The following is a 24919-nucleotide window of genomic DNA, read 5'->3' on the forward strand; positions in this document are numbered from 1 at the left end:
TAACTAATGATTTTCACACAGGAAGTAGGACAAGCCAATCAAGAGAACCCTAAAACCTTTTTCTCCGTGGCACTCATTCATACTCACCCTTGTAATAGGGGACCGTGTTAATGTGGGCAATGCTATGGAGAAGGTTTTTAGGCTTCTCCTGAACAGAATGAAGCAATAACTCAACTGTCACAGAACACTGACCAAGTGTACAGACCAGCAGACGCAGTTCAAGATTGTTTCTGTGGCCTCCAGATACTCCCTATCAAAACTGGGTCATTTCCCATTCCTAAATCCTTCAGGAGCGATGGGTTTTGTAAAACAAAAAGCAAAGCAAAACCATACAAACAAACAAAGGAAGAGTGTTGCATTCCCCGAATGCCTCCAAACCCACAAAAATAAAAGTTTTAATCTTCAGCAATTTTCAGCTTAAACATTTCTTGCTCATTTTCTGTGCTGGTGCAGAGCGCCAGTTGTTCTCAGGGATGGGAAATAAGCTCCTAAACTCTTTCAAACCAGCTATCCCTACCAGGGCTCACTGTTCTTTTTCTCAACATTTAGTATCTCCTCCTTCTCTTTACCACTAATCCATTCCAATCTATGTCTTTCCTCTTAACCTGTCAGTGGGGGGAAGGCTTGAATCTTGAAAACAGAGTTAAGTCACACAGATGTTCACTGTGAACACAGATTTCTGTACATAGTGAGTCTATTTTAAAATGTATTTAACATATTTTTACTCCACTGTTCTCCTTGAAAAGGACCCAAGGTGGCTTACAACAATGAAAGACATTATTTAAAGCTTAAAACAATGAGTATACAACAGTGGTTAACAATATTAAAAAAGCAACATTTAAAACAAAGCATAAAGAGGCATCTTACATCATTAAAAAGCAATATTAAAGCTAAGAACAATTACACAAACATATTTTTAAAATTCCACTCTGAGAAATGGAAAACGGAAGTAGTACTAAAAATCCAGTCAGAGCAATAAGGCATAACAATCCATCTAAAAATAACACAACACGTAGCTAGTTACTGAGGGAAGGCTTGCCTGAAGAAAAAAGGTCTTTGCCTGCTTGCAGAAGGACAGCAAAGATGGGGCTAGTCTGGCTTCCAGTGGGAGGGAGTTCCAGAATCTGAGAGCAGTGACACAGAAGGCCCTCTCTTGTGTCCCCATCTGACCCATGTTTTGAGGGTGGTGGGAGGACCGAGAGAAAGGTCTCTCCCAATGAACTTAACACTCGAGCTGGTTCATACTGGGAGATACAACATTTGAGATAGTTTGGACCCAAGCTTTAGGGTTTTATAGGTTAAAACCTGCACTTTGCATTGTGCCTGTAAACTGATTGGCAGCCAGTGGAACTGCTGTAACAGAGAAGGTTATGTGATCCCTGTAACCAGTCCATAGCCAGGCCCTAGAAGCCTTAAGTTTAACTTTAAGGCAGCACACTTGAAGATGGGATAGTGCGGGGGGGGAGGGGGGAAGAGAGATGTAACCAAGATAACAGGATTCTAAGAATGACTGATTCCTGGGATTTATGAGAGCAGGCCCACCTTTCACCCACTTCTCAGTGCTTGAGCAATCTCTAGTTGTTTTGAAGACATCTCTCAAATCACAGCCCCAAACCAGAAGCCAGTCAGCACCACATCTTGTCTGCTAAAAGCCAAATATATGACTGGATGATCAAAAAAAAAAAAAAGGTACTCTGACAGCAGTACACAAGGAAAGCTGGTAAGAAGCCACGGATCTGAAGTGCAAGGAAAACAAATGTCAGGCAACGCTTCCCGCTTTTGAGGTCTATAAATACACATGCCAGCTGCAACACCATTAACAGAGGAAGAAAATAAGCAGCCCAGAAAAAAATAAGGACTCAGCAGTATTTACCTTCGTCTTTGTCATTTATTTACGGCTTTGTTGTGTGAAGATTTGACTTCCATTCTTGAAAGCATTTATTTGCATTTAGACATTTGTCACATCATTGCTAAATGCATAGCCTGCACATCCTCTGGAAATGAAAGCAATAATTTCGCTCTCACACCTGTCTCGTAGGATAAAACAGGACTCCTGGGTAAGCTTCTTGGGTAGGTTTTCTTGGCCAAGAAAACCGGTTAAGGTAGAGCAAAACCTCCCACACAGGATTATCAAACATGTCAACCTCCATCTTATATACACAAAACACATATAATGGAATGCATTTTGATACTATTACCCACTCCCAAATCCTAGTCCATCACTTTATCTACTACATCCCACTGAATATCTATAAATACACGTATTTATTATTGTATTTATATTCCACCTTCCTCTCAGAATTGGAACATAGAGCGGCTTACAAAACAGCTAGAAACAAGAGAAAATTAAAATACAATAGAACTGCAGGCATTAAAAATAGAATTGAATTCATTATAATATTAGAACTAAAAATACTAACACCAGTTTATCTTTAAAAGAAGAACCAGTACACTGGGTTAAAATTTTAATAGCCACTTTAATCCCTGTTTCCCTGCAGTTACTGCTTGTGACAAAGAATACTGCAGTGCATATTGTGCAGCTGCTTCTATCTTCTGCATCGTGGCTGCCTGAATTTAAAGGTCTTTGCCTGTTGCCAAAAGGATAACAGGGAGAAAGTCAGCTCTTGGAAAGGAATTCCAAGCCTAGGTGCAACCACCAAAAAGATCCTGTCTCATGTTCCCACCCAATGAGCCTCTGAAGATTGGGGGGTGGGGGTGCTGAGGGCAGGGCCTTTCCAGCAAATATTTAAGCCTGAGAAGGCTTGTATGGGAGGTTATGGTCTTCCAGATTGCTTCAACATCAGTCACATAAGACTTACTTTATAACCAGCACTTCGAATGTGCCAGGAAATAAATTAGTAGCCAGTGCAGCTGTTGTAGAAAGCGAGATACATATTTCCATCACTACCATATATACATTTTTTTAAAATCATTTTATTTTGTTTCAAAATAAAGAGAATGGTGGTTCTCCACTAAAGCAACAGGTAGCTCCTTACTAAGGATTGAAGGGGTTCAAAACAGAAAGTAAACCTCCCACTTTAAAAGAATTTTTTAGAAGCTCAATTATGATGGGTTTGCAGTCTGCTGTGAGTCAGATTTGGCCCCCTGACCCGGTGAAGTTGGCAACCCCTGTCTTTATAGTACCCCTTCCAAGCTAGTCAGTCTTACAAGAGAGAAACCCTGGCAGAAGAGGCCAAGCAATCTGGCTCTGAATCTTTTCTCCTATCAAAACATTGTGTTGCACTGAAAATTGCTGGACAGAAAAAAAAGATACTGTTCTTGGGAGTGGAAGTTTAGAAAAAAGGCTACAATATATATATGTGTGTGTGTGTGAGTGTATACATATATACTGTACTATCTCTCTCTCAGCACAGGTCTTTCAACAAACAAAATGTTACCATTCCTTTACGAAAACAACGAAAAAGCAACATAAAGTCTTTCCCTTCTTTTCTCAAAACAAAAGAAGAGCATGACTTGGCTGGTGAGCCCTCCAACGTTGGAGGCATTCAAGAAAAAACTGGAACAACCATCGATCAGATCTATTTTGACGTAACATTCCTGCCCTAAGCACGGGGTTGGACTCGATGGCCTCAAAGGCCCCCTTCGAACTCCTTGGTTCTATGAAAAATTTAACCAAAGAATTTGCTTTGGCCATGAAAGCAATTTTAGGGCCAAGTTGTGTGGCAGGTTTTTATTATTTGGCTCTTGTGCACCACTGCTCAATTCCCTGTAGGTAACCACAATTTGGGAAAATAAGAAAGGCCTGCCACAGTGGCAGTGTAGACGCCTCCTTTTTCCTCCAGCTGGCCGCCCACACACAACTGCGCAACACTGCAGTCTGTTCGCTTTTCCCACCACCGACACCCTGCCAGCAGTGTGTGCCTAGTGAACGCCACAAGTTCTCACCAGGCTGTTTTGCTTCCTCCTTCCCTACACAAAGATTTCCACAAAACTTTGGATTCCTCCAAGCCAGCTGATATCTTCCTCTTGAATCATCCTCACCCTCTTAGAACTGCAGAGCTAGAAGGGATCTAGTGCAGTGGTTCTTAACCTTGGGTTACTCAGGTGTTCTTGGACTGCAACTCCCAGAAGCCTTCACCACCTGCTGTGCTGGCTGGGGTTTCTGGGAGTTGCAGTTCAAAAACACCTGAGTAACCCAAGGTTAAGAACCACTGATCTAGTGGATCAGTGAGCCCAGCCCCCATCAAGGAGGCACCGTGGAGAATCATCAAGCAGCTCCCAACCTCTCGCTCCACAGCCTGATACCTAAAACGCTGAGCTAGAGCACACACCTTTGACCGCACAAGGTTCTACACACATCGTTGTCATTCAGATGCAGACTGAGGAAAACAAAAGGGGGGTTGCAGTTTTACTCTGCACAGTGAATGGGTTCTCTGTCTCTAGCAAGCCCCAACTGCTCTCCCAACCACGGACCCTGGGGAAAAAACGTGTTAGCATAATTCGCATATTTGTGCAGTACTTCTGGAGGCGAGTTCTGTCTTTACACAGGCACAAAGAAAGTTTCAAAGAGCAGGAGGTGGTTTGGTGGTTTCTGAGTTGAACGTCTAGCGCACAAACATCTAAGAAGAAACAAACCCACAAAGGGTATCCCTTTATTGGGCTATTTAGCCAGAATGGGATCTCTTGTACTGACTTATAATAATTTTTGTATTTGAATGAATATGGGATCTGCTCCTTCACACCGAAAAATATAGATACCTTAAGGGGAAAAAACTACAGTATTCATTTATTTTTAACATCATCTCCTCCAATAAGTCAAATGAACATATCTGGTTTTCCTCCTCTCTCTCTCTCCCTGCACCTTTATCCTCACTACCACCCTGTAAGTCAGACTGATGGAGCATGGCTGGCAGAGAAGCTTGAAAATATTTAATTCCCCTGCTTACAGGCTATGCCCAGTGAGCTTCATGGCCAAGTAGAATTTTGAATCCAGATCTCCTGCATCCTAGGAATCCAGACGCCACACTGGCTCTCCATGTATCCAGCTATAAAAGCGAGGGGTCTGCAATAGAAGGTTTGGGCCATGTCTTGTTTTCGCAAGACCCTATGAAAGACGAGGTGACACTGCGGGTTAAAGCGCAGAAGCCTTTGTGCTGCAAGGTCAGAAGACCAGCTGTTGTAAGATCGAATCCACGCAACGGAAGGAGCTCCCGTCACTTGTCCCAGCTCCTGCCAACCTAGCGGTTCGAAAGCATGTAAAAATGTGAGTTGATAAATAGGTACCACCACGGTGGGAAGGTCATGGAGTTCTGTGTCTAGTCGCGCTGGCCACGTGACCACAGAAACGGTCTATGGACAAACGCTGGCTCTGCGGCTTGGAGACGGGGATGAGCACCGCGCCCTAGAGTCGGACACAACTGGACTCAATGTCAAGGGGAACCTTTACCTTTATGGAAGATTGGGGTGGAGGGGGGGAGAATAAAGAGGCTCCTCTTCCAGACACCAAAACAGAATTCAAGAACTTTTAATCCAGAAATCTGGAAACAACACAGGAGCATTATCTAGACAGAAGGCCCTTAAAGGCTCTTCTTCCAAGTTCGGTTGTCTGTCTGTCTTGACCAAATCCTCACAGACCTCTCATCAAGAAAGCCCCAAAATGTCAACTAGTAGAAACTGTATTTTCTCAGCAGTGGGGTGCCCTCCTTATTTGCACCTCTATTTAGTCTTTCTTTGCACCTATAAAAAGCTCTTTTAAGGAAGTTTTTGAGGAGGCTCTACCTAGTTAATTGGGACAGAAGCAGGAGAAAAGGAATAGTTTATGATGTGAAACTGCTTTCGGGTTTTTTTGGCCACCTGTCTTGTTTGTTTATTTCTAAAGTTTTAGTGCTTTATAGTGGAGTTTGTAATTATTATTTTTTACATGTTTTTGTTCTGTCCCTCCTGGAGTAGCAATTTCACTAGATGGGCAGTATTAAAAATTGAATAAAGAAATAAATGAAAACCTGTAAAGAAAGTTTAGAGTGTGAAGCGTCCAACCTCATTCTTCCATGCCAGACAAACCTCAAAACACAATGTGTGGTGAAATATTCTCCCAGACACATTTCTGGTCTTCATAAGTTACATAAACTTCATGGGAATAGCATTAGCCCAAGGCTTGTGCAACCTCACTAACTATTTTGTAAATGTGCCACTGTGTGACTAGACTAATATAATACTCAAGGTAATTGCTTATATTTTTGTAAATGTGCCACTTCAAGACCTAAATTAAGTTTTTCATTTTTATCAGTTTTCATTTTGCATTCGCCAAAACTATATTATATAATTTAGTTACAGTACATCATCCATAGTAGAATTACAAAAATATTTTTCAAAGTCCTCATTAGGTGTACATATATGTTTAGTATTTTATTTTCAAATACATGCTGGATTTATGCAAATCATTTTGTATTATCTGAAGTACTCTGTTAAAGCTTTACTATTCTATCTTCAAAATTTAGTTTAATGAAGGATTTTTTAGTGGAATTACTCAAGAATATGTTCTTTCCACAGTTTTGGGAAGCAAATTAGTAGCACATGTCACAGCAATTACAAATATTATTATGATAACATTTTATGTGACCGTATAGTATAAACAGTAATAAATGTGTGTTCCAGCTAACAGAAACTGCCTTCTACACGAAGGCACAGAGTATAACCTGCTTTAAAACATGACATACACCGTACAGTATTACATGCCTGACCTGTTTCTCATTCAGTCATAAGAAAGACTATTCCAGTTTCACCCTACATCAGACTTGGTAACCTATTCAATATGTATGTGCGATCAGGTAGAGGAAACAAAATATTACCATTACAATAGCAACTTCCATCTGGATTAAATACAAGTACTAGGATTAAGAAAAACTATAATCACCATAAATATTTTCCTAATCTTAGTTTTAGGTTGTTAAATATAGAAGACACAAAATCTAGCAGAGGGAGGTCTGGGCATCCAAACCAATGCTCGAAAAGTGACAAAAAAAAACAGATTAAAAACCCTTCTACTCTTAACATACTGTCAAGAGATGCTAATGAGATTCCCTCTCTAGGGTCTCTCAAGCTGAACAACCCACCCCACAGCATCAACACAGGGGCAAGATCCATTAGAGAGCATCTTGGGAATCTTGCAGCCCCCCTCCAGCCTCACATCCTCAAATTCCATCCTATGCACAACGACAGACTATAATTTGCTGCTACATTTAAACTGGCAAGCTATGCTTTCTTCTCAAGTTTAAATTGTAAGCCACCATTTAACCATGGTTCAATTCTGGCTGGAACGACAAGCCTAAACAATAGTTTTGCCAGTTAAGGATTAACAAGAAACGAACAGGCTGTGAAAAGTGAAAACATGGAGGAAAGGGAGTACAAGCCCAAATTCACTCACATAATGGCAAGCTGAAATTGGGTGATCTCTCTGAACCAGTAGTCTTTAGACAGCTGTGTCCTCCCTGGGGCTTGGAGGGGGGATTGCAGGCTTCCTCATTTCAATTCCACTTTATCAAAGAAAATGTCTTTTAAATGAGCTATACACAGTCTGGTCTTTAAATAAAATATACTAAGAAGCAAAAATTATAAAGGAAAATGCAATAGCTATACAGAGTGGCAGAGGCTACAGTACAGAATAAGCAATGGTATGGTCAAACAACAAGCAGGTTACTCTTCCCTTGTCTTTTAAGACGCAAAACCTCAAAGAAACAAAAACATTTTGTAAAGACTCTTCTCAGATGTGGTTTTGTGACCCATTCCAGTTGCAGTCAGTCAAAAGTACCACTGTCCTGTGCATGAGTGGCATGCACCCTGAAATAGCCTTTAATCAGTAGCAATTTGCCTTTGACCTGTTTTGATTTGGTGCTGATGATGACATCATCATAGCCACTGGGCACAGGAGCCACACAACACGATTTCTGCCAATAAACTGAAAGTGTTTAATATCCATTTCCAGTGCAGGAATAACCATGTTTTTCAACAAATACTTCAAACCCTGTAACCGTTCAGGAAAAATGGTGACTTCATTCAATTTTCCATTCACCTTTGATGTCCTGCTCAACATTTAATTCAAAATACAGGGACACCTTTAAAGGAAAGCAACACAGTTTTCAAAACATCCATGCAACATTCCATAAAGATATTTGCTCATCCAAAACCCTTCCTCAAATAAGAATGTTTACATTTCATTCTTTAAACATATCAAGGATCAACACAAAGTCCATTTATCCTGCTATCTTTTCTCAAGGATATCCGACATAGCCAACACTATCAGTGCTACAGAATAGTTTTGATTTGGGTTGTCTTTGTTCCTGTCAATGCCCCCCCAACCACAATTGTTCAAGAATCTCTTCACCTTATACCCAAGGGGATATCTAAACTCCTCCAGCCGCAATAAACTCCTGTAGTCCGAACAGTAAATTTCTGCAAGGCTGATAAGTGTCTTGCGGTGTGGTTATACTACTGAAATTGGGTGGTGGGTTGGGGTTTTTGAAGTTAGTTTAAAGTCACATGCCAATAAAGTGGTTTTTGGGTCAGTGTGTGCATCCTCTTGGGACAACTTTTAATCCATTTTGAAGCTGTGCTATATATTGGCCAAGGGGGCTATGTGGGCTTTAAAAATTGTTGGATTTGAGGCTTTGTCCTATGACTGCCCATCCTCGCACTGGCATATGTGCTCAACTGTGTGGGGTTTGGCAAGTCATGGATGCTAAGATTCTAGGCTTTAAGCTGCAGAGAAACCTTAGAGTCCAATCTGGTATTTCTCCCAAGCGCAATACTGAAATAGTGCTATCCCACTTTGAAAGAAAGAAAAAATACGAAGCAACTATTAAACATGACACTGGTGGCAATAGCAGCCGCAAGTGGCTGTGAGAGAAAACCAGTGCAAGTGTGGGCAGCCGTGGGACAAAGCCACAAGTGCAATGAGTTTGTGGCGCTTCCTGAACAAAAACACATGCTTCCTGGGAAAAAAGAAACACCCACATGCTCAGCTGTACATTGTGCAAACTGATATTTTAAAAATTTCAAGTATGCTAAACCTGACACAATCCCAAAAGTTTTTCTATATGTGAGCACACCCTTGCACAAGCTGCCCAACTAGTCATTTTTGTGAACTGCCCAGAGTGACCTTTGGTTAGATTGGGGGGGGGGTACAGAAATCAAATAAATAACTCACAACAGCACTTTCACCACTGTTCTTCCCCTATGCCAGTAAATCCTCCACAAGATTTCAACAACTCCTCGAACAAACCTATGACCAGTTGTTTTTGACTCAGCATACTTTCACAGAAAACATCTGGGCTACCACATTTATCTAGAACACAAGGGTAGGATCATCCTGCCTTTCCCTCTATTGTTAAAAGAGTTACAACTGCCAGTGATTTATCCAATGGGGCTTTGGACTGACATCTCAGCTGTTCTGTCCTGGAGTGGTCTTTGCTGGTTGCTACCGGATTTACAAGATAGGCTGCATTTTATGTTTCAATATCATTAGAAAGAATAAGATACAAGAGAGACACACAAGTACTTGGAAATGGGCTAGTCCCTGCAATGTGCCATCGAGTCAACTCCATTGCACGGCAACCCCAGCAGGCCTCCCGAGGTATGAGAGGTACTGTATTTAGCAGGTAGTTTTACCAGTTCTGCCATTTCCCAGGGACTTTCCATGGCCAAGCAGGGATTTGAGCCAAGTTTTTCAGAAACCCAGACCATCACTCCATCTGCTATGTTGCTCTGGCTTTCTCCTACTATAGGAGAGCCAGTCAAATCAATGTGACTTACATTAGCGTGAATGAATAAGTCTCATTCATTTAAATCGGTCTACTCTAGCTGGCAACATAACTGGACTAAATCCCATGTTTTGGCTCCATCCACATTATTCCCCTGTAAAGGGTTCAATATCAATTACTATAGAAGTGGTATAATTGAAACACTATGTCACATTTTTCTGCCCTGGAATTTTTACCAGCACAACAAAGCTCATTTTATTTTCCCTCTGCTTTGCATTCCCAGGAAGTTCTGGCCACTCAGTATTAATAGCTGATATTAATCAAATTATTTCTTAAAATATAACTCAGGGTTTTGTTTTGTTTTTTTGCTGCAGCTACTAGAACAAATCACAGATTCTAAGTGAGTTGAATCACTGGATCTGTTTTATCATATTGTTTATTACATTTGTTTTATTAGAAAAACCCACATTGTATGAACAGAAAACATGTGCTTTGAATTAACATGGAACTGCAAGGTTTTTATGGAATAAATTATAATTACTTATTAAATCAGATTGCAAGCTAGCACAGAGTTTAGAACACCTCAAAGAACCAGATAGGTCTTCCAAATTCAATCTAACTGCAGTTGGAAGATGTATATAACTGTTTATGAAGATAGAATGATAGCACTTACAAATGATCAATAGGGTAAGAACTTGTCTACCTTTCTTATGCCCAAGACAGCATATGTGAATAAATATTTATTTATTAAATAGATATATCTTCTTTGTCCTCCCTCATTAATTCACATTCTACAACTCAGAAAATATCAGGAAAAATATTAAATGCCATCCTTTTCCACACCCCTTCTCTCTTGCTTATCTAAGCAACGGGGGTGGGGGTGGGGCTCTGTAAAACACTCTCCAAATATCTTAAGAGCTCCTCTTGACCAGTTCTATAAGCAACACTCTGCAACCATAGAAATCATAAAATGTAATGCTAGTAGGGAGTTGTAAAAATCACAAAATTCAACCAAAACACAACATTTACACCTAAAGCAACCCAACATCTAATCTTTGTTTAAAACCCTTCAGTAAAAGAAACTCCAGCACCTTCTAAGGATAACCATTCCACTGAACAGGTCTTACTGCTTGAAGCCCTTACTAATTTTCCATTGAAAGCTCCTTTCTTGTAACTTGAATCCATTACTTTGGTTTCCATCTCCTTGAGCCACAGGGGCCAGCTCCCTCCCCCACATGACCATCCTTCCAACACTGAAGAACAGCTATCATATCATTTCTGTCTTCTCGCCTCCAGGTATGCCTACAAAAATCTGGTAACCATTCCTTATCAGGCTTGGTTTCCAGACCATGTACGCTCGTCCTCCTCTAGAAATGTCCCAAACTTGTTGATACTTTTCTTAAACTCTGGTGTCCAGAAATGGGCACAGAATTCCAGGTAATATCTGAAAACTGCAGCACAGAGATGTATTATTACTTCACTTAATCTAGACCAATGGTTCCCAACCTTTTTTGGAGGTTGGGAACCACTGGTTTTTATAAAGTTATTATAAAGGTTTTTATAATAACTAAGTAACCTGCAACACCTTCCTATTGCATTTGCATTAAAAGGCATTTTTAATGGGGTAAAGGCATCCATTCTCAGAAAGCAGAGGCTTCTTGTTCCCCTAAAGCAGTGGTCCCCAACCTTGGGCCTCCAGATGTTCTTGGACTTCAACTCCCAGAAATCCTGACCAGCAGATGTGGTGGTGAAGGCTTCTGGGAGTTGTAGTCCAAGAACATCTGGAGGCCCAAGGTTGGGGACCACTGCCCTAAAGGGCGTGTTTCTGTTACATAGATACTGTATACACACTCACTGTAACATCCTGCTCCGAAAGGTCAAGGAAGAAATTATTTAACAAAGGCTATAACACATATAAGGTGACCCACAACCCCCTCCCCAGAAAACACTTTGTGACTCCCTTCGAGGTCACGGCCCCCAGGTTGGGAAACACTGATCTAGACAGGATGCAAATACTGAAACAGTGTAGGAATGCATCAGGGTTTTTCTTTTTCTTTTTGATCATGGTTGAACCCTAGATGCTTTTCATGCTTCCTTTTGGATTTATTTATTTTTTAGAAGAAACTGAAACTACAACAGCTTATGGCTCAAGTCCTCACCTGGTAGCCACAGGCAACAAGGAATACCATGTACTGGCCTGCGTGCAAATCTTTTGAAGCCAAGTAAGTCCCTCTTCCACACTGAGTGGAGAAACCAAGCAGGCTGCTTGGAAAATGTTAAGAATTTGCAGCTAGTCTAGGATGTAGCAGGGTGACGCCAATCCAGTGTGACAGCCAGTGAGAACAAAACACCGATTCTTAAGGAGCCTTGTTCAGCCTCTGTACTTAACACAAAGTGTTCTTGACCTTAACAGCCCCAGCCAGCCTTCACTCAAACTGCTGAAATGTGCCCCATGCCCATTCTTACCTGTAGAGGTAGAGGTAGAACCCACTCATATATGAGTTCACTTAACTGAAGTATATACAGCAGCACTGAGAAGTAAGGTTTTTCTCAAGTTTGAGCTTGGTGCTTTTGGTAATTCCCACCTCCAGGAAGCCTGCCTAATCCACTCCCAACCTTCAGAAGAACTGTTAAAACCCTCCCTTGAATTTTGACTGGGTGTAGCAAGGATGGCTTCTATCAAGCTACATCTTTTGTTCCACCTGTTAGTTTCACATCTACACATTTTAGATTCATTTACCTTTATTGCCATAAGCTGCTCTGAGAGAGCACTGAGGTGGTTAAGCAGCAGATAAACACTGACTTTAATTAATACATGAAGTGTTCTACGGCCTATTACAACAAATAAAATATGATTTGCCACAATATACAACTTTTAGAGTTGTATACACACAAACACATCCCAGACAGTAAAGTATTACCTTTCTACAGAGCTGTTACATCCACTCAAGATAACTAGCCTTTCATTTCACAGAATGAGCCTCTCTCCTAGCACATGGAACTTCCACGCAGGCGCACGCTTTCTCCTTCCCACTCACAGGTCGACATCAAAATGCCAGTGCAAAGGAAGCAACAGGAGGCTAAAGGAAACGGAAACCCCAAGGCTGCCCATTTTGTGGTAACTGAAGGAGGACTGCTCACTCTGTAGAAAATTACAGTAGATTCATCTTTGCATAAAGTAATCTAGCCGGTAGCTGTGTTAGCCTGTCGTAGCACAAGAGAAACCAGAAGTCTTCGGAAGAAGTGTGCTTGGATGCACAAAAGCTTTTAAGAAAAATAAAAACGAGTTAGCCTGAAAGGTGTTACAAGATTTCTGATTTCTCTCTGCATATAGTTTAGCAGGCTAAAAGAAACCGGAGATAAAAATCCACAAGGGGGGGGGAGGAAAATATTTCCATAGCTGTGGTAGGAGGGTGTGTTTATAACAGTTAGCCATATTGTTTATGTCGGGTTTATTTAATAATTGTGATTATCTTAAGAAGCAGATATGCATGAAGGAACAACTCCATCTATGCACTTGATAGAGCATCACAAAAGCTGATAGCATGACAAATCATAGTATTTAAGGTCCCACAGATCACAAACAATAGATGGTGCATGAGAGAAGAAATAATCTACAATAGGATTCAACCTTATTTACTGGGATCATGCAGGACACCACAGAAGTGTGCAAACTTTCAGGACCCCTACTTTTTCGTTCTACTCAGCTTGCTAAAATGTGTCCAGGATCTCAAAAGCTCACTTGGGAGCATTTTAACTGGACTCAATGGCCTTATAGGCTCCTTCCAACTTCACTATTCTATGATTCTATGATTCAAGGTATTGTGTAAGCAAGGGACAAAATTAGCATCACTAGGAAATTGTGAGCAAAAATATTGAGAGGGTGGGTTGCAACTAGGAAGTAAGAAAAGAAAGAGGAGCAGAAAACAACTGAGGTGGGCAATTAAATAAATCTGAGTGGATGGGCTGGGAAACAAACAAGGGAAAAAAGAATTGTGAGAAATATCCCTCCCTAAGTAAAGAGGGACTGAAGCAAATTAGTGATTTGAGAGAGGGAAGCTGTGGTGGGAATGCAAAAGAGGGGGCATTGAGAAAGGAATAAAATATTCTTGGGGTGCAGACTGTGATGAGTAAAGAGAATAAGGGAAAACACTGAGTGCTTAACAGCAAATCAAAGCAAGGGTGTGTGTGGAAGAAATCTGGGATGGAAAGAGAGAACAGTTAGCAAAGTAAATAAATATGGAGATGAATATCCCATTAATACTTAGGGAGAAGTGACTGCAGGAGGGAATGGAGGAAGGGAAACAGAGGAAGTAAGGGATGTTGAGAAAAGACGACTGAGGAGTGATATGAAAACACTTTTCAAATACTTGATAGTATTTGAAATACAGAGGGGCAGGATCAGTTCTTCATCATCCCAGAGTGCAGGACACGCAACAATGGGCTCAAGTTATAGGAAGTCAGATTTCCACTGAATATCAGGAAAAACTTCCTAACTGTTAGAGCAGTACGACAGTGTAACCAAGGACCACGGGAAGCATTCAAGAAAAAGTTAGATAATCACCTAGCAGATAATCTTTTATTTGTATTCCTGCCTTGAGCAGGGGGTTGGACTTGATGGCCTTGTAGGCCCCCTTCCAACTTCACTTTTCTATGATTCTATGATGGAAATAAAATGAGGATCAGATTTTATGAAGGAGGAAAATAAGGGTCCTTTATAAGAAGATAAAGTATTATTTCACAACAGAAGATATTTGAAATTATTATGAAGAAAATATTATGGCGAGAGTGGTTGTGACAGAAGAGACTTCTAGTTGGGGGTGTGAGGGCAGAATTAATTATCATCCTCGTTTTTTTTTATTTAGGAGTAAGATTAAGACACTCCTTAAAATAAATGATTAATGTGGTGACAATTTGTTCATTGTTTATTTAGGAGCATGCAAAATCCTTTTATATTCAAAAAAGGGACTGAAAGCGCTGCCTAAAAATGGTGGAGAGAAAGAAATAACGGAGATATGGGGAGGAAGGTGTTTCAAACGCCCAGAAAGAAAGATGAATAGGATGTAGGTATTATGGGTGGCGGGGAGACAGGGGAGGAAGAGAAGGCAAACGCAAGGAGGGGAGAACCATTGAGAGGGAGAGGATTTGGGGGGGGGGAGAAAGAAAGCAGAAATTGGGTGGGTGAGTGGGCTACAAAGTGGGGGAGATGGGAAAGGGGGGTTGAGCATAATAATGGGGGTGCAAGGAGGGAGGGGGAGCAGAGAGAGGAGGTGGGAGCATAGCATTGGGGAGGCCTGCACGGGGGGGGGAGGAAGAAGAAGAGGGGAGCGTAAAAAAGGGGGAGGTTGTAAAGGGGGGAGAAAGGAAGAAAAAAGGGGGAGGCCAAAAGAATGGGGTGCAAAGGGGGGAGGGGGAGGAAGGGAAAAGGGGGAGCATGACAAAGGGGTGCAGCGAAGGAGGGGGGAAGGAGCGGCATACTTCGGGGAGCAACGGGGGAGGGGGGTTTGCAAGGGAGGGGGGAGAAGCCGCCGCCGGGGGAGGGGGGAAGCTGACGGGGGGGGCTCCCTCTCTGAAGGCCCCCCCTCCCTCCTCCGGCCTTCCCTTCCTCAAGCCCAGCCCGGGCCTTCCCCTTGGCGCTCACCGTCGGCGGACTCCGGAGCCTGGCCGGGGCCGGGGGTGGCGGTGGGCCCGGGTTGGGCCATGGCCGAGGAGGCCGAACCGCCGGCTCCGGCTCCTTGGGGGGGGCAACGGCTCCTCCTTTTCCTCTTCTTCTTCCTCCTCTTCCTCCTCCGGTTCCCGTAGGGAGGTCGTGTGTGTGTGTGTGGGGGGGGGTGTCTCTGCTGGCCGGTCAGGCCGCCCAGGCCGGGCCCGCGACGTGAGGCGGCGAAGGCGCAAAGCAGCCCCGCGCGCTCGGCCGCCTCATCCTGACAGGCGGCGGGAGAGGGGAGGCGCTGCGCATGCGCCGGGCCGGCGGAGGGGAGGGGGGGAGCGAGGGAGGGAGCGAGCGACCCGAGGATGACACGCGTCTTTCTCTCACACACCCACCCACCCACACCCACCCCGCCTAGGGATGAGGAAGAAGGGGTCCACACGTGACGCGAAGAGACCTCTTGAGGAAGGCCGGGGTGGTGGTGGTGGTGGGGTTTCAGGCCGGCGCGTCCTGACGTGAAGGGGAGCAACCCGGGTTGGAGCAACCCGATGGATGCAAACCAAGTATGGGGTTGAAGGGACCCCAAGACAGCAGCGGCGGGGGTGGGGGTGGGGAGACTGAAGTCACTGGATGTTGCTTCGGAGGGAACCCATAAAGAACTGGGGTTCCCCCAGGAATCCATGGGTCGATGGATGATACTGACCTCCCTGTCCAGAGGCAGTGCGTTGTCGGGGTGAGAGTATTAAAGCCCCCCCCCCGGGGTTTAAACCTCAGAAGACAGCCCCCACCTTCATGGGGAAATGTAGCTCAGTCAATACTAGGGTCAAGCCATCGATGCCCTTTGCTCAGACCCAGCAATGCATCTCGGGCGGGTTCGGCGGATGCGTTTCCAGATCAGCGCCCCAGTTACTCCAAGCAAAGCGTGCCTCGTAGCAGAGCCGCCAAAGACATTAAGGCTGCAGGCTGCTGGTCCCGAGTCTCTGTGGGATCTCAGTAAATGCACACAGATCTCAGTAAATGTGCACAGGAGATCTCAGTAAATGCGCACAGGATGACATGCTCTCAACTCTGTGCAATGTGACAGAGAATCCAGGGTCCCCTCAGAACAACCACTGGGGTTCTCAAAAGGTCACCCTGCCTTCTTGGCTCTTTCCTGGCTTTTTGTACAAATTCCCACCCACGCACCCTTTCTCAAGGGTTCCCATACCACAGCAGTTAAGTGCTTAAATACACTGATATTTTAGGAAATTTTTCCGTAGATAAGTGAATCAGCGGATACTGAACCACTGGTCTCTAGAACAGCTACTCTCATCCACCCATTGACGATGCAACTGTCTTTGGTTTGCTGCCTTCACTATATTTTTGGCCACGGCGGCCTCTTTGTGGACTTCCCCATTTCTTAGCTTTCTTTTGTTTCTTACAGTCCCCTCGCCGGAAGGTTTTCTTCAGCTCTTGCTGCCCCCTAGGAATCGACGAGAAAGGCCCCCAGCATCATGGTCCTTCTGCATCCAGATGCCGCTGGACCAAGCGCATGGAATGATGTAAAAGGAGAATTGAATGGGAGGCTCTTAGAGGGCTTCACATAGGAGACAACAGCTCTTACGGCCAAGCAAAGCCTTCTCTGCCCACTTCGTTGCAAGGAACGTAAGCGGCGTAGGAGGAGTGCAGAAGGAGATGGCTTTTCATTTTGGTGCTCAGCACCACCAAGTGGTGGACTGAAGACCAAACTTGGGAGGGCAGGCATCTCACCTTGAATGAACTGCCTGTGGAGCACCCCTGACAGGGGGGGAAGACCCTTTATTGGGTCTTCTCAAGCCATGTGAGATCTTAGACTGCAGAAGACCTGTCCTTAGCTATTTTCCCAGAATGCAGGACATTTGAATGCTTGCGTCCCCTCACACGACCACTTCCACAATTCATATCTTCCAAAGACAAACAGGGCTAAAACGGCATGTTTAATTGTGGGTATGTTAAGTTCATGCTTTTAAAAAAAACAGAGAAAGAGAGAGATCAGGGTGGTGGTGGGGGTTTCCCCCTTCTTGTCTTATTTACTGTCTTTCTCCTACTTGTCTTTGATAATCTGCATCTCCTCACGGTCTCTGTTCTCGTTCACCAAGTTGGTAACGTTCTTGAGGTACTTAATGAATTCCATCCGGATGTCCTCCGGGTCTTCTTCCAGGCTGGAGTGTATCAGCTGCAACCTGTTGAGTGGGGAAGCTTCAAAGATGGAGAGGGGCAAAGCATTATTAGAAGGTCTGCTCAGAGAGACACGCCACACCCCCCGTGTTGTCAAAGAAGCAAGAGAGAAATGGACAAACTACGATGGCAGCTAGAAGAGGAAGAGATTTGTTTTTTTTGTGTGTGACCTTTTGCGGGTCAAAATGCACTGCCACAGACTCATGGAGTGCTTGCCCATTTCCCCCATTATGGCAAGGTCAGGACTCAGTGAGAATATGGGGGATGGACAAAGGCACATGCATCATTAATACTAAAGGACTGCATCTCCCTCCATGAGTCTGCTCAAGTGTTAAGATCATCCGGAGAGGCCCTTTTCTCCATCCCACTACCTTTACAGTTGTGTTTGATGGAGACACAGGACAAGGCCTTCTCTGTGGCTGCTCCCAGAGACTCTGGAACTCCCCCCCCCACTGGAGGCCAGGCTGGCCCAGTCTTTGCTGTCCTTCTGCAAGCAGGCCAAGACTTTTCTCTTCAGGAAGGCTTTCCCTGAGTGACTGGCTTGCCTGAGTGAGGTTTTTAAAATGGATTGTTGTACCTTAACTGCATTGAACGTGTTTTTAGTATTGATTTTATTTACCCTATACTGTATACCCACAGCAGCTCACACAGAACTTAATCTTTTAAGATCCCACAATATATTGTCCATTCCCCTGTCCATTCTTTTTTCTTCTTCTCCAACATGCCAAAACAAACTAAAAAGGTTACCTCTTAGGAAACAACCCAATACATTGTTAAGGAATAAAAACTTTGATGGCCTTACGCAAGTTGAGGTTCTCTGGGTCTCCCCCACTGCCTGGCTTGCGATGGGCAATGAGCAAGCACTGGCTCTCAAGCAGCTGCTGCTGGTGGACAAAGTACGAATGCCACATCTCGATTTCCTTCACGTGGCTGGGCAAGCCCGGGTTGAAGACCACGACGACCCCGTGGGCATCCTTCACCAGAGCTGGCCAACAAGTCTCGAATCTGGAAGCAAGACAGGCACACCCCATGGCTGGGAATACAGAAGGCACTTCCAGTTTGAGGTTCTGCAGCTGGATTTTTATGCACAGATCAAGTTGGATCTGATTGAAATCAAACATTTAATTTTTTAAAAAATAGGGGTTTTTTATTTTAAATTTTGAAAAATCAATTTTTGTTATTTAACTTTTTAAAATCATTGCTGATTATCTACTCTGGCACAGGACAATACTGTGGGGAATGTTCTTCAGTGAGGCCCCCCCAAACTTGTGCCTCATCTGATGTTTCATTTTTGGATGAAACAAAGATCTGGGTATAACAGAGACTTTACTCTGTGGTGGAGCCCTGCGTGTTGGTGGCTGCCTGACCAATCTCTAACCTCACAGGTTCAATTTTGAACATTTAGGACTCGCACATAGTGGCTGTCATTATTCATCCTAGATGGGCCAAAATCTTGTTGAGCCACTATGCAAGTTAAAAATTTTCCGTTGCACAATGAGCAGCATGATTTGTTAACTCAGGGCAATTCAGTTCTAGACATTATGTCTTTGGGGTAACAGCGCAACAGGATTTCAGCCACCAAGGATATGTTTAGATGAAGGTCAGTGAGCTGAAGGGAGCATTTTCGTTAGCAAAGTCTGAGGAAGTGAATTCGAATTCATGCACCTTGGCACTGAAATAAACTGATTACTCTTTAAGAGATCAATACTTTTCTGTTTTTATTTTTGCTAGACATGCAGGAACAAACAAATGCAGCTTCCTCATTGAAATTGGCTAGAGTTGATTTAAAAGCCCATCTTTCAACACCGTGTGCATATTGTGTCTTTAGTTCTGTTCTTTACATTTATTCCATAGGTCCCTAAATTAATGACTACTGTATTTAATTATTGAGTAGAATGGATAATATGGTAACCCTGCTGTGAGGGTTATCATACTATCACTAGCTGGGTGAGATAAGTCAAATGAATAAGTAAATCAATCAATTAATCAATCAGTCAATCAGTCACTGCTGTGAACATGTTACATTTTAGAATCTCTTTGTGGCATTTAAAAATATTGGTATTTTTGGTCACTAAGTGAATTAAATAAAAATAAAGATATATAATTTAAACCACCGGGGAAAGTTCCTTGAACCATCGTTGCGCATCTGAACTGAACCTATGCTGAGAGAGGTGGCAAAGTACGTGGCAGGCCCACTTACTTTTGATCCCCACCACAATCCCACAGTTCAAATCGACACCTGGCTCCTTTGCCGTTTCCACCAATTTGGGGATTCTCATATTCTAGGATTCTGAAATGAAAGAAATACAGATACAAGCAACTTTAACATCCCCACGTAATAAAGGCAAAAAATACAAGAAATACATGTATGTACGAGCAACTTTAACACCACAATGTCATATATGCAAAAAATACAAGTATTCAATACAATATTGTATAAATACAACAAAGGATCAGGCTGTGTCATGGCACAAGAGGTATTGCTCACCCTGCACGATGATCCTTTGAGGGAGGCCAACAGGGGTAAAATGTCCCTGCTGGTCCTTCTCAAACCCTCAGGGTCTTTGATGCCATTGACCACGGTATCCTCCTGGGGAGGCTCTCTCGACTGGGGATCGGTGACCTGGCTCGGTCCTGGCTCCAGTCCTTCCTGGAAGACCGTCCCCAGAGAGTGCAACTTGGAAGAGACGGTCTCCACCTCTTTGACTTTCGATTGTGAGAGTCCCTCAAGGGCTCAGCATCTCCCTGTTGCTGCTTAATATCAGAGGCCACTGGGGGAGGTCACCCATATGCCGACGGACACACTGCTCTCTCTCTCTCCTTCCAGCCTTCTCCAGTGGATGCGGTCCCATCCCTTGAGTGCGACCTGGCTGCGGTACTGGAGTGGACGGGGGTGGGGGCAACAGATTGAGGCTGAACCTGGACAAGATGGAGGTCTTTCAGGTGGGTGCTCTGGCTGTCTGCAGACCGGATGTCCCTCTCCTAAGAGGGTGCAACTCTCGCTGCGAAGAATGGGATTTGTAGTTCAGATGTCCTACTGGACCCAACACTGTCTGTGGACATTCAAATAGCGTCCACCGATTGCCACTGGAGGCAGATTGCCCCGGCTGTGCCCCTCTTTTGCCAGCTTCAAGGTGACAGTTCTAACCTATAAAGCCCTAAACAGTTTGGGACCTCATTACTTGGCAGAAAGCCTTGCTTCCAACAGGAAGGACTTGCATCTCAAGCAAGCCAACTGAGGATGCTAACCCCAAGAGAGGCCTTTTGGGGAGGGGTCGAAACACCCATGAAAGACCATGTTTATAAACTGAATATAAGAGCAAATTAATACGGTACAAAAGAAATGCAACATCGAAACAGTTCAAACCTGTGTGGACCGCTTAATGTTCCATAGGTGGGTGGAAACAATATATCCTAATTTTTGTTGATGGTATTTCAAGATACCGTGTAGCTTATTTACTGAAAGAGAAAAACCAAACTTCTGAAATGGAAGGAATTTGAGAGAAAACTAAGGCCAATATTAACAGACAATAATAATAATAATTCATGTGCCCTCAAGTCAATTCTGACTTATTCGGGTTTTCCAGGCAGAGGGTACCCAGAAGTGAGGAATCAAACTCCCAACTTCTGGTTCTGCAGCCAGAGACCTAAACCATGGAGCTACCCAGCCAGCTGTTATGCTATTGTAAGAACCATGTGCTGTCAAGTCATTTCTGACTTCTGGTGATCTTTTTTTAGGGTTTTCCAAGTAGAAAATACACAGAAGGGATTTACCCTTCCCTTCTTCCAGGGGGAAATCTGTGGAACTGGGCAGCTGGCCCAAGGCCACCCAGGCTGGCTCTTCTCCCAGGAGGCGCAGTGAGAATTCGAACTCCCAACCTCTGGCTCCGCACTCAGAGACCTAAACTACAGAGCTACTCAGCCAGCTTGTGAGAGCCTATTTGGGCTCATTTACAAAGCTGAAATGCACAATTTCCTGGAGAAGTACTTTTCAGAGTTTGTAGGGTTCCAGATGGCTTTGCAGAGGGAGAAAAACCAAACACCTGCTTGTGAGGTTTTGCATTTAACAAGCCGTGCTACACAGGAATAGAACAAAGCCTGTTTTTTGACTAGGCATTGCGGCCGGGCAGCACACACATACCTTACTCCTTGGGTTGGGATGTAGGTGCCAATCCCCTCCGTGCTTTCTGATAAGAAGTTCGCTAAAACAGATTTTCCAGCCTGCCATAAATAAGCACAGAAGCATGATTTACCATTTATCTGAGCAGCTGGGAGCTACAGTGAAGCATTAATTAATTGAGTGACTGGTTTATTTATTACTTTCATTTAAACGCACACACACAAACACACACACACATATAAAACCCATAACAATCTAACGGCAAACAGCAGCTTGTTATATTCCATCAAGTTGGTGACTATTTGAATTAGGTAAAGGTAAAGGTTCCCCTTGACATTTAGTCAGCCATGTGCGGCTCTAGGGCGCGGTGCTCATCCCCATCTCCAAGCCATAGAGCCAGTGTTTGTCCAAAGACGGTTTCCGTGGTCACGTGGCCAGCGAGACTAGACACAGAACGCCGTGACCTTCCCACCGAGGTGGTACCTATTTATCGACTCACATTTTTTATGTGCTTTTGAACGGCTAGGTTGGCAAGGAGCTGGGACAAGTGACGGGAGCTCACTCCATCGCGTGGATTCGATCTTACGACAGCTGTTCTTCCGACCTTGCAACACAGAGGGATCTGTGGTTTAACCCATAGCGCCACCATGTCCCTATTTGAATTCGTGGCCTCCAAATGGTCCTGTCCATTAACAGCCCTGCTCATCTCTTGCAAATGAAGAGCTGTGGTTTCTGTCACCGAGTCAGTCCATCTCATATTCAGGCTTCCTCTTTTCCTGCTCCCTTCAGCTTTTCCTAGCATGATTGCCTTTTCCAATGAGTCTTCTTTTACCATCACCAGCTCCAAGTATCATGTTTCCTTCTGGAGAAACATGACTATCACCTAACAGAGAAGATATCTGTGGAAAAGGGAGGGTTCTAATGCTGGTGGATGCTTGCACAGGTTATTCCCCTCCCGCACCCCTTTCCAAAAATCTTCCCCCAGTTGCCTTATAAAGTGCTTAAAAGCTGGGGCCGGCTAAGGGGTGCATGTTTACAACTCGTTTTCACCCAGCTCAAGATCTTACCAGCAGACCCTACGGATGGGGGTGCACTCTTATTTCCCATCAGCCCCAATCTGCAATGCTTCATTCCTAGGACATTTCCCCTGAAATGTTTAGCACACTCTCTCTCATCCTTTCCCAGCCACTGGCACCGCTGGCTGGGACTGATGGGAGTTGTAGTCCACACTATTTGAAGAGATCAGCCCAGGGAAGCATGCCTTCAGCCTACTTACAGCTCCTGTGCATGCCAGCACCACTTCTCCCTCTGCTTTATTTTAATTTTAGTGCAACTCACTTTGCAATCCTGGTGATAAATACATGCAATAAACAAATGAATGCACAAATAAAGGGATGGCTATATACATAAATGTATAAATAGTCTGATGGCTACTAGTTCTCCCTTCTGTCTCCTCCTCTGGAACACGAAGTAGCAACTTTGCTGAGAGGCTTTTTATGGATCTATTTAGGTATTTATTTATTTATTTATTTCGACTTTTCCAGCGAGGCATCGTTTGTAGTAACGTTCCAGCGCTTGGCTTGCTAACGGGGGAGACAGGATAAATCCTCTTCGTCAGATCTAAAGGGTAGCCAGAAATGAGAAAAACTGAGGTGTGTGCGTGTGTCCCATCTCAGACTCACCTCGCTGGGGCCAACGAAGAGGATTTTCACCTTCAGCATACCTTTCCGGACCAGGCCGCAAAGCCTCGGCCTCGCGTAGGGAAAGAATCCGATGTGAGGGGTTGAACGGTGGGCCGAAGAATCCCCGCGGCTCCGCCCAACTCAGCGGCACCGTGTTGCTAGGGACGGTTGCTAGGGGCGGAGAGAAGCTGGAGGGAGGAGAGGCGGCCTCCACGCTAGGTCTCAGTTCAACAGGAGAAGCTTGTTCCTCTCGCAGACGAGAAGCCTTCCCTGTTGACCTATTTGCTTATATTTCTGATGCTGGAAGTAGAGCTTTGGAAATTTACTTTTTTTGGGTGGGGGGGAGAAGCAGTTCCCGACATCGGATAGGATGCTCTGGGAATTGCCATTTCCAGAAAGGGGAAAACCAAGGACAGAAATTTTCCCTAGCTCTAGAGTGGGGGGAAAACAGGTGAGCCATATATTTCTGGCATGGCAACAAGAATCCCTGGCTGATCCTCTTTGCCTCTTTTCTCCTCCCTGAGGGACCAGATTCAGGCAGATTCAGGCCAGCCTTTCAAACATGCCTCTAATAAAGGGCAACCTCCTAATTTAACACCCCCCCAACAGCATGGAGCAATACCTGCTCCAAGGAAAAGGGCAGTTCTTTTGCAAAAAAAGAGAGAAGAAAACATACATACATACATACATACATACATACATACATACATACATACATACATACATACATACATACATACATACATACATACATACATACATACATACATACATATGTATAATCCCCCCTGCCCCCCAAGAAGTCAGGCATGTGTGAAACAGAGGGCGAGAGGGGGTACCCCACTCACTGGAGAGCCGTCTCTCCTCAACAAGGACGTGGACCCCCAAAAACCAGCACCAGAACCTGCAGTGGTACCTCAGCAGGAGACAGGGATAGAGGAGCTGACAGAAGACCTACAGAAAGGGAGAAAATGGGGGAAGAGAGAGAAAAGGAGGGTGGTGTTTGAAGCAGGGGCCGGAGAGGTAGAGAGGAGAAAAGACCAGTCACCGCTTGGTAGTAACTGGTCTTTTGTGCAGTTACTGCATCCACACTCATACCAGTTGGGAATGGATGTGGAGGCAGGATCCTTGGACTGGATTATGGGAGAGGTTAAGAGGAGGCAGATTGTAGGAGGAGAGCGGAGGTTCCCCCCGAGACTCTCTTACTGGGGAGACGCGGAGGCGAGGGAGTGGAGGAGGAGATGGAGAGAAGAAAAGGAACAAGGAGAGAGAGAGAAAGGAGAGAAAGGTTGGGATGGAGAGACAGGGAGAGGAAGAGAAGGAGTTTACAGGGAGGGCCCTGGGAGAACCAAGACCCCAATGGACGGATCCTGTCGGATGACGACCTGGACGAGGAAACCATATGGATTGGGTCCCCGCGGATCTCCCGAAACCATGGGACAACAACAGTGATAGAAACCCATTCCTGTTTGACGAATGGAAGCTCCTTCCGGACCCGTTGGCAGAAGGAGAAAGGACTTGCCATCCTCTTCCAGACACTTGTTTCTTGTTTAAT

The 24919-nt window shown here is 44.3% G+C and overlaps 2 protein-coding genes across 2 annotated transcripts in view; both read right to left on the reverse strand.

Annotated features, from left to right (window-relative positions):
- The window catches only part of RABEP1 (rabaptin, RAB GTPase binding effector protein 1), a 66818-nt gene extending 51144 nt beyond the window's left edge, over window positions 1–15674 (reverse strand). The window contains exon 1 of the mRNA XM_072978316.2: window positions 15358–15674. Coding sequence (XP_072834417.2) covers window positions 15358–15418 — 61 coding nt within the window. The 5' untranslated portion in view covers window positions 15419–15674. The remainder of the gene's footprint in view (window positions 1–15357) is intronic.
- Window positions 15675–17300: 1626 nt separating this feature from the next.
- Window positions 17301–23543, reverse strand: LOC144583073 (intraflagellar transport protein 22 homolog). Its single transcript, XM_078378820.1, has 5 exons — window positions 23365–23543; window positions 21704–21783; window positions 19763–19852; window positions 18365–18567; window positions 17301–17583 (listed from the first exon to the last, which is right to left on the reverse strand). The coding sequence occupies exons 1-5, from the start codon at window positions 23401–23403 to the stop codon at window positions 17429–17431; spliced, it is 567 nt and encodes a 188-aa protein (XP_078234946.1). The 5' UTR covers window positions 23404–23543; the 3' UTR covers window positions 17301–17428.
- Window positions 23544–24919: the final 1376 nt, after the last annotated feature.

Source organism: Pogona vitticeps, chromosome 7 (assembly GCF_051106095.1).
Source record: "Pogona vitticeps strain Pit_001003342236 chromosome 7, PviZW2.1, whole genome shotgun sequence".
Taxonomy (NCBI): domain Eukaryota; kingdom Metazoa; phylum Chordata; class Lepidosauria; order Squamata; family Agamidae; genus Pogona; species Pogona vitticeps.

Excerpts from the sequence above, each read along its gene's own strand:
- LOC144583073 (XM_078378820.1), bottom strand. The coding sequence starts at position 23,403 with ATGCTGAAGGTGAAAATCCTCTTCGTTGGCCCCAGCGAG. Across the intron at positions 21,784-23,364 it reads TCTTCGTTGGCCCCAGCGAG|GCTGGAAAATCTGTTTTAGC; the intron begins GTGAGTCTGAGA and ends TATTTATGGCAG. Across the intron at positions 17,584-18,364 it reads CCCAGAGAACCTCAACTTGC|CTTCCCCACTCAACAGGTTG; the intron begins GTAAGGCCATCA and ends CCATCTTTGAAG.